The sequence below is a fragment of the Carassius gibelio genome, chromosome B21, assembly GCF_023724105.1.
Source record: "Carassius gibelio isolate Cgi1373 ecotype wild population from Czech Republic chromosome B21, carGib1.2-hapl.c, whole genome shotgun sequence".
In the NCBI taxonomy this organism is placed as follows: domain Eukaryota; kingdom Metazoa; phylum Chordata; class Actinopteri; order Cypriniformes; family Cyprinidae; genus Carassius; species Carassius gibelio.
Window position 1 is genome coordinate 20,403,051 of NC_068416.1, and position 9,714 is coordinate 20,412,764.

At 37.1% G+C, this 9,714-nt stretch overlaps 1 protein-coding gene across 3 annotated transcripts; it reads right to left on the minus strand.

The window, feature by feature from the left end:
- Positions 1-1,322: 1,322 nt before the first annotated feature.
- LOC127986704 (SWI/SNF-related matrix-associated actin-dependent regulator of chromatin subfamily B member 1-A) lies at positions 1,323-9,368 on the minus strand. Of its 3 annotated transcripts, none has more exons than XM_052589030.1 (9): positions 9,201-9,368; positions 8,193-8,304; positions 7,940-8,048; positions 7,554-7,691; positions 5,889-6,016; positions 5,636-5,802; positions 5,328-5,518; positions 1,892-2,023; positions 1,323-1,761 (listed from the first exon to the last, which is right to left on the minus strand). In XM_052589030.1, the coding sequence occupies exons 1-9, from the start codon at positions 9,282-9,284 to the stop codon at positions 1,722-1,724; spliced, it is 1,101 nt and encodes a 366-aa protein (XP_052444990.1). In that variant the 5' UTR covers positions 9,285-9,368; the 3' UTR covers positions 1,323-1,721. The 3 variants fall into 3 exon arrangements, 2 of the variants coding, with proteins under 2 accessions (XP_052444990.1, XP_052444989.1); XM_052589029.1 differs by having other exon boundaries at positions 7,940-8,069; XR_008160917.1 differs by having other exon boundaries at positions 1,744-1,761; positions 1,892-2,476; positions 7,940-8,069.
- Between the last annotated feature and the right edge of the window lie 346 nt (positions 9,369-9,714).

Genomic DNA, 9,714 nt, shown 5'->3' on the forward strand with positions numbered 1-9,714 from the left:
AATTGCCAAATTTAGCAACAACTTGCTAAGTTGGCAACACTGTACCTAAGGGAGTTTGTTAGCTTACCTATGTGAAAGTGAAAAAGTGACGTGACATACAGCCAAGTATGGTGACACATACTCAGAATTCATGTTCTGCATTTAACCCATCCAAAGTGCACACACACACTGTGAACACACACCTGGAGCAGTGGGCAGCCATTTATGCTGCGGCACCTGGGGAGCAGTTGGGGGCTCAGTGCCTTGATCAAGGGCATCTAAGTCGTATTGCCGGCCCGAGACTCGAACCCACAACCTTAGGGTTAGGAGTCAAACTCTCTAACCACTACTTCCCCTCCAAAGTGTTTGGAAATTTCTAGAAGAAATGTCGTTTCACATTCTGTCCTCTCAGCTTTAAACTCATTTGTACATAAGAGAAAAATAACATTTGTTTCAACTAAATGTGTTTACTTAGTTAGCACAGCACATTTTTATTTGTTTGTTTACTGCCAGAACGTTCAGTGAACTGTTATCAAGTGTGACTAATGTTGAGAAGCTGTGGTTTCCAAGCACGAGTAAGTTACTTAAGTGACCTATAATAATAGTACTTCACTTATTTATATTTTATCCAGTTCTGTCGCATGGAATTTTGTACTTTGGTTTTAGTGGTCAAGTGCAAGAATAAAAAACATTATAAGGGAATGAAATCTTGAAAATAATATGGCTTTCCAGAGTTCTAGGGATTTAGCCACACATGATCAGGTAAAGCAGTTTAATTGTATCAGTATGAACCAATTACATCTATTTTATAATAAATATGCAGTAAACAGAAAGACTACATTTAATAAATTGATGTCAAGGGGATTGTTAATTCTACTGTATTTCCATTACGTTTTATAGAACCTCCAATTGAACTGCTGTGATAGACTGGCGCAGGATAATGGGAATGCATAATCTATAACAGGCATCGGCTGATGAGGGCTTTGCAGGTTTTGATTGAACTGCTTCCAGTTTCCATACACATTAAAGACACATCATCTCACATTTCAAAAGAATGCTTTGTAAACTGAAGTAAGCGGTTCATTGCGCATGACGTATGTGGTTAGGAGAACAGATTCTAGTCCCAGCTGATGAGCTAATGCACAGAAAGAGACCGCAAATGAACATTCAAACATAAATGGCTTATATAAAAAAAAAAAATGTAAGCATACAAGTATAACACAATTGCAATTTGTGGTTCCAACTTCCCACTGCTTTTAAGAAAGGAACTGACATGACTCAAAGAGCAATATCTCCGCACTGAGAAGAAACAACAGTTATATAAAAACAGGGAACCACAGGCATAGAATTCACCATTGTCTTTATTTAAAAAAAGCAAGTCAAGTTCATAGTTTGCATTAGCACCTTTAACGAAAAACACAATACTCCTACAACCTCCTGTTCTTACAGCCAGACTATACAGATGTCTCTATAACTGGAGACCAGAGAAATGGCAATAATAGGCATTCTACTAAGACGTCACGAACAGCCCCGGTGAGCACTGTAAAGCCAGGCTGATGCCAGATCAGAGTTTAAAGGCCTGGTATAGAGAACGTGTGTAATGCTGTGTGGGTTGAGGAGGTCAGAAGGCTGGAGGAATGTTATCTAGAGCTGTGTGGATCTGTGCAAAGCCCTCCAGCAACCCTGAGGCCCTTCGAGAGACTGTGAGCTTATTGAGTGGCAGCATCGACAGCTTCCTGTCTTTACCAGGCAGGGGCCGTGTTGGCAAGTCTTCGCATACGCCTATGAAATAATACAAAATGCTATATTATTCATGTGTAATAGTACTAATAGCTATACAAATTATATATATTTCATGCCAAAAAATTGAATAAAATAAAAACATGTAGAAACAAGACAAGAAATTTCTCACCTTGTGTTTCTGTCCTGATCTCTGATTTTCTTCTCCATCTCGGCATCTGTCAGGGTCTCCAGCAGGGGGCACCACTGGTCGGCATCACCTGTGTTCCGAATGGCAATCTCCACTGTTGGTAATGGGTTCTCACTACAGGAAATGAGCCATATGACGTTAGAAGTGGACATCATTGCTTAAACATCATGGAATCCCAATGATGCTTCACTGATGACCACTGAGGCATAGATGTGATCTAGAAATATCTTTTAAAACTTTTGAAAGGAAATTTCTTTTTCTATATTGATACGATTTACTTGTAACCATCATATAAAAATAAAAGCCATGATGTGGCAGCACATGCAGAACCAAACCACTGTCTGTTCTGGGATCACTATGTTTAAGCTATTTCTTAAAGTTTATTTCATAAACTGCATTATAAATTAGCAAGATTTCAATAAGCAGGGACCAATCCTACAAAGATATACGAAAAAATTAAATAAAATAAGAAAAGATGAAAGTACTCAGCTTCCCAGGGAATGAAACGTGGGGGTAAGAGGGAGAGAAGATCAAGAAATATTGAAGCATATTGACCTGAAATCAGACCTATTGGAACAGACAGTGGGAAAAGCAAACCATTAGAACGTTACAGCAAAACAAAAACAAGAAGAAATGAAGTTGTAACATTTTAACAGCTCTAAATGAACCACAAAGCAAATAATGCACTATTTTCCCCTATGGTCTACTGACAATGTCATGCTAATAATATGCTATGCCCCACAAATCTCAACCCTTGAAAGGCAAAAGTAGTGTTGCAAGTCATGCAAGAGAAAAGCTACTGAATTATGAAACATTATGAAGGAAAATGAAATCAGTGTGGACTGTACTGCAAGGAGAAAAAAAAGTTATTTCATAAACAACAGATGTAAGACACACATAAAACTACTTCAAGGGCACAATGAAGAGATGTTACAATGCTTGAATGGTTGTCTGCTAGCTGTGAGATGATAAATGAGATTATAAAGAACCAGTGTAATGGCCAGACCGCATTAAAGATGGTCTTAATTTAGCGGTGTAAACAAGACATGCCATGTGTATTTGGGAATGAGTGTATATATGACCACATAATAAACAGTGATGGAAAATCCACTTGATACGACCTTAGACCACAGTAAATCATGGAATCAGTCCACTACTGACACAGAATATAGATACAGGACAAACACAACAAGAACAGCACAAACAAACACTGATATCAAGATAAATATTATACACGCAAGAACCAAAATATGAGACATACACTGTTTAAAAATGCGGGGTCGGGTCGCTAAGGTTTTTTGAAAGACATATCAACTACTTTCAAAATTGTTTCAATAAATATGAACCTCTGTTCCCTTCCATAACCATATATTTTAGCAACCGAAAACACCACATCACTTTACACTCCATTTTTTTGTTGCTGCATTATATATGAGTTTTATCATAGTAGTTCCTAGCTTGAAAGTATTAGAAATCTATTCTGAACACTAGGGATGCACCGATACTACTTTTTCCAGTACTCGCCTGATACCGATACTTTAATTTTTTGGTACTTGCCGATACCGAGTACCAATATTTTTATTGCATTTGTACATTTTTTAAATATTGGGTAGAGAAACCAAAAGAGTATGTATAATGTTAGCTGGTTAACTTCATTTATTAAGTAGATACAGTCAAACCAAATTTATTCAAAAAACACCTTTAACATTACACATTATCACAGTTTAATCTCTATAGAAGATGGTAATAAAATATCACAAGAACTCAGAGTTAAACTGTGTAAGCACAAATTCATCTATATAATGTTAAATTACTTTGATAGAAAGGTATGTAATGAATTACAATCAACCAAAAAACAATATTCAGACAGCTGTTAGTATGACAATATTTACACATCTATCAATACTTAATCAGGCAAACCTTAGCCTTAATGACTGTCTGTTGTCTCCTGGCCATGCTGTCATCAGATTCATACAGACTAGGTCTGAAAAATTTTTGGTCCAAAATTTGTTTTACTGGTAGTCCACTGTTTTAAGACTTTTTTTTGGGTATAATTTGTCACAGTTTACTTTATTTTGCTAACCTTACTTACATAAATGAACTGAGTCCTACACCCATTAGTGAAATTAAAAAAAATAATAATATCTGGTCTCTGAATAATTTTTGGTTTGACTGTATATACTTCTGTTATTTTCACACTTATTAATGCCCATTAACATGTATTACTTTTGTTACCTTCTTTGTTATTTTTTTTGCTATATGGTTCATCACCTGTAATTTAATAGCATTAGAGCTGCTCCATTGCAGCGACTTATTACTGTAATGGTGCGCTTTTATTGGCGCGCCACTCGTTATAAATCTAATATATTTCACAAATAGAAGAGGCGTTTTTTGTTTTAGTTTTTATTTGAAATGTGTTGCGATTTATATTCCAAAAGCCACTCATATAATGCAGAAACTCTCAAGCAAGCCAAATACGCGCAACACGTGCATGTGTTTGTACTGTTGCAGAACGATAGGGACAGTAGTAATGTCGCCAGAAAGTCATGCATGCCTTAGGTTGAAAATAAATGATGTTTATAGTGAATGTCACTTTAAATTACCTTTTTTTGACGATTTAGTTTTAATCCATATGCGTGTGCTAAGTGAGTGAATATCAAAGACCACAACAGAAGTGCGCGAGTGTTATCTCTCTCCCTCCCTACCATTAAGTAACTTGTGCATTGTTTTACACTGACCGAACTACTAACTTTCCAGTGATGAAATGTATGTTCACTTGACAACCTCGCACATTGAGTACGAGTACAAAAGCTCAGTACCGGGCCCGATACCGGTATCGGTGCATCCCTACTGAACACATAAACTATAAGTATCTTTCACACTCGTTAGCAAGTTATTGTGGCAAGCAACAAAAATAATTCAATCTAAACTCAAAAAGTCAGATCACTGTAAAGGAATGTATAGTTTAATTTTTTTTTATTCTTCGGGTGTGAAGAGGTTTTAAGACTGTTTACAAAATACCTACTAATTATTGGGTAAATTCCAAGTCAATATTACAGGCTAGGGAAATAATTTATCCCCTGCCTCATGACAGCGAGGTGTCAGGATCTATACATACCAAAGAACAAATCATGTCTCAACAGTAAGCCACATAGAGACAAAACCACAGCGAGTCTTCCTTTACACCCACCGTACTGTTTATAAATGAGTTTGGAGATCATGTAAGCACATTTAAATCATTGCAAGCAGCAATTTTGAAAACAAGAAACTTTCCTTAAATGACTCGACAGGGAATCCAGTGCTTCTGAAGGGACTTTACATCGAAACCCACTCATCTACTTCTGGATTACTGCATTGAGTTAATACTGCATTAACCCATTGGAAGTGCCATTATTGGAAGTGTTTGTGTGTTGCCCACCTGAAGGCGTACGTCCTCTGATGCCAGCTGAGCTGTCCGCGGATGCTGTAGGCGATGGTGGTGACAAACTCTCCTCCGAGTCCCAGCTCAGAGCAGAGCTTCAAAGCGAACGTTTCTGGCGAGTTCTCCTTCTCTGACATGTCCCATTCGAACTGGTCCACCAGAGAGATGTTCCCAACGTGAATGTTTAGCTGAAAGCACAATGCAGGCCAGCAATGGAATAAATCACAAGCAAGGTAAAAAGACTATTTCCCATAGATGACCAAAAAGAACCCTGCTTTGCTTCTGGATAGCATTGTTAAACACACCTTAATGATGACTCTCTGGTCCGTCTGCTCATCCAGAATGCTGTCGGTAGGGTAAGACTCGATCTGCTGTCTAATAGCCGAGGCGATGGCAGGGACGAAGGCAAGAGGATTCAAGTCCAGGTCATCACACAGGATCTCAGCGAACATCTCTGGAGTCATAAGTTTCTCTGGATATGCAAAAGCAGACAGAGTAACACTTCTTTGCTTAAATGTGTTTAGCACAAACGAGTATATGTATTTTTTTCCACCTTACCGTTCATGTTCCAGGTGAAGGCATCTCTTAGCTTCTGTCCATCAATCTCCATGTCAAGGCGGATAGGCACCAGAACCTCTGCCTGGGAAGCATTTTCGTGGATCACTGCAGGGTCGTGGTCATCGAAACTATGCATTGAAGAAAAGCAGATACCCATAAACACACTCTAATGATAATAAGCACCATGTGCGCAACATGTGGTGCTAAACTGCACATTCTAAACAACAGCCTACATTTTTCCTCAATGTCCTAGCCTTCTTTGACACAACAAATGCTTGATATTTAAACACCTTCATGCTTAAAATGCTTGTCCTGTAAGTAATGACAGCAGAACGAAGTTGTTTTGAACACACTGGAGCAGCGCTTGAAACCAAACAGCTGCTTACAGCCAATCACTAACATTTACCAAAGCCTTCAGAAGGGAATGTTGACAATATTGCACAGAGCATTAAATTCAGATAAATATCCCAGGAGCACGTCCACTTAGCATTAAAATGATGAAGGGTCGATTGAGGACCTAGAACTACAAATGCATCTGGTTAATTTTTGTTTGTCTTAAAATGGGGACTTTCTGAGCATCGGGTTATCTACTCATGTGGGAGGTCAGGAAGAAGGAAGAGAGAAAAGTGAGCCTATCAAGAGTATTTGCTTTTCAGAACATAACCAGAAAGATTCTGTCAGTGATAAACAACATAACCTGAAAAAAAAACTCTTAGCAAAAACAAGCCAGTGTTTTTGGGACTATTGCTTCATCCTCTGACCCAAAACAACCGAGTCATGAGAAGTACGTAGCCGAAATGTGGTTTTATTCCTTAATAAACATCCTCTGGTTTGATATTGCCCTGATAACAATCAACCGTGGCCTAAATGTTTACCCAGAGTTTTATATTTCTTATTTGCATTTAGATTGAGTAACATACTGATGATTGCTGACAGGTCTTACTTAAGAAATGTTTAAAGACCTGTCAGAATGAGCTTGATGAGCTCATTTTCGTTCCTACTGCAATATTTTCATACAGAAGCAGAAGAGGGCCATTCTCATTCTAGCAGCATCATATCAGACAAAATTATGCCATGATTAATTGTGTGCTGTTTTCTCAGAAGGGAAAGATTGGAAAGACTGTTAAAATGTAGTTTTATCAACATTTTAAATAAAAAATTAACAATCTTAACTTAGCGGTCGGTAAGTCTATTATGAATACTAGAAGGCTCCATTTATTTGATCAAAATACAGTAAAAATGGTAATACTGTTAAAAATGATTACAATTCAAAATAAAAATAAAAAAATTGCTATATTTAAATAGAATTTAAAATAATAGTAGTTTATTTCATGTCATACCAAAGATTAATTTTCCACAGGTAAGTGTCACACGATCATTCAGAAATCTTTTTAATATGCTAATTTGGTTCTTAATAAACATTTCTTTTTATTACTTCTTATTATGCTAATATTAATATACGGTATTAATGTGAATACAAATTTTGATAAATTTAAAGTGGCCTTTCTGACTAAAAGTACAAATTTCCTAAAAAATCCTACACACCCCAAACTTTTGAATGGCAGTGTATGTTTTTAAAGGTAATAAACATGGACGAAAAGCCAAAACCAAACCAAACAAAAAAAACAGAGGGAGCACTAGTCACACTCTCATTACTCATCTCACCATAATGGAAAGGTTCTTTTCTTGTCCCGTCCCATTCGGTTTCTGTTGATAGTGGTGGAGCAAGGCACTGCGTCCAGGTGGTGGGAGCTGTTGGGCAGGGTGGGCACCCACTGACTGTTCCTCTTCGCCTTTTGCTCCCTAAGTTCACATACAGAGTTACAACAAACTCCAAAAGAATCTTTCTAGGCTACATGCTTAATACACAAATAGGTTCACATCTAAATAATTTATACCTAGATCAAGAGACTATATAGAATACACCACTCAAAAATTGATATATGTTATAAAAACAACCCCACTACATTGTGCTGTACTTATTATACTTTTTTTCTTGTTTTGCATTTTGACTTATATATACCATCAACACAAATCAGCGGTCTCCTTACCTGAGGAATGCTGGAGGCTCTGTGCTGATAGACACTGCCTTGTACTTCTCATCATTCCCCTCGAAGATCTCCTCACATTCAGACGCCTTCAGCAGAGTCACACTGGTGGCTAAATTTGTGTAACCGTGATCTAACACAAAAAGAACACTGCACAAACTGCTGTCCTGAAGCAGGACTAGGAGACTAGGAGGTAGGTGCTGCATATGGGTGCTTTCTGGACCTAAGACCATTTAAAAGGAAAGGACACACTTACCGTGTGATGATGCTACGATCTTTTTCCTCTCCTCCACGGACGCGAGACGTCTCCATAGTGATGGGTACCGCTTATACAGAGAGCCTCTGAACATACGCAGGTAGTTTCCAACCTAAAGAGCAAGATTAAGCAAGGAAAAAAAAAAACACTTTTGAGATTTGGGGCTTTTTTTAGTTTAGTTTTAGTATAGGTTTAGTTTATTTTAGTTTTTGATATACTTGTAGATTTAGTAGTAGTTTATTTAATTACACTTCATGTATTTGAATGTATCTATCTGCATTAATTTCAACACATAAATAAAGGTAGTTTTCAGTTTTAAGATTAATTTTTATTTTTATCCTGCATTAGGTCACAAATATTTGCCTCTATGGAACTTACATACAGCAAACTATAATTTTATTCCGGTCTATATTCTGAAGGTTTTTACAGAGAGGTTTGTTCATATAGTATTTAACTGTTTTATATAAGATTTAACTCCTAAAAACATAGGGGTTTTCTTCTGACTGTTGACAGCATTCAGTCACTATTGACTTCCACTTTGAAACCAGATACAATGAAAGTGGATGGAGACTGAGGCTGTCATCTCCTTTTTGTGTTACAATGGAAGAAACAATATCATAACGGATTGGAACAACACGAGAATGGGTTAGTAATGACATAAATTGTATTTTCTGTGTGAACTATCTATTTAACATGCTTATAGTACATTAAAATGACAAACTGCAATAATAGCCAATAACATTATCTGCCAACTTGTTTTCCCTAAATATAAAATCGCTATGACTTTAAGATCAGTTCTACACTTTACAGAATAACAGTGATGCTTGCAACCTCCATCGATCATTTAATAATTAATTTATTACGTCGATATGGAGGTAACAGCATCTTTAACGGGCAACAACCAACAAAGAGAAGTCGAAGATGATATTATAGTGTTAATATGAAGGCTACATTATCGCATTTCAGATGTAAACATACGCGTAATTCTCTGTTAGACAGAAGGCATACCTCTGAACCTATCATATAAAAATCCCCATCTTGCTCGAGTTGAAATTTTATCGGTTTTTGTCCAAATGTTTTACTCAACGCCATCTTTGCGAACACAATAAGCGACAGCGCGCATGCGCATGAAGGAAGCGGTGAAGTGTGGAAACGCTCCTGCGCTGGGGCTCTGCGCTGCAGGCGTGCAGAAATGCCTTCTGTTGGAGGTCAGCTCACTATATTACAATATGCACAGGGAATCCTATTAAAAAGCGGTTGTAATAACTTTAGAATAGGCCTAACTGGACTAGTATATTTGCTGTATATTTTATATATTTGATTGTCATTAGCGCCATATGCTTTACCAGTAAACACATGCATACAAGTACATTTATGTTTTTATCTAATTGTTTTTATAACAGAAACTAAAGCATTTCTTCTGTGCTTCTTCAAATATGACATTTATCCAGTCATGGCCTTAAGTTGTTTATTTAATAAATATTCAATTGGCTAACATAAAAAACTGATCCAATCTGGGAGA

Excerpts from the sequence above, each read along its gene's own strand:
- LOC127986704 (XM_052589029.1), bottom strand. The coding sequence starts at position 9,284 with ATGGCGTTGAGTAAAACATTTGGACAAAAACCGATAAAATTTCAACTC. Across the intron at positions 7,692-7,939 it reads GAGCCTCCAGCATTCCTCAG|GGAGCAAAAGGCGAAGAGGA; the intron begins GTAAGGAGACCG and ends ATGTGAACTTAG. Across the intron at positions 5,519-5,635 it reads ACCAGAGAGTCATCATTAAG|CTAAACATTCACGTTGGGAA; the intron begins GTGTGTTTAACA and ends TTGTGCTTTCAG.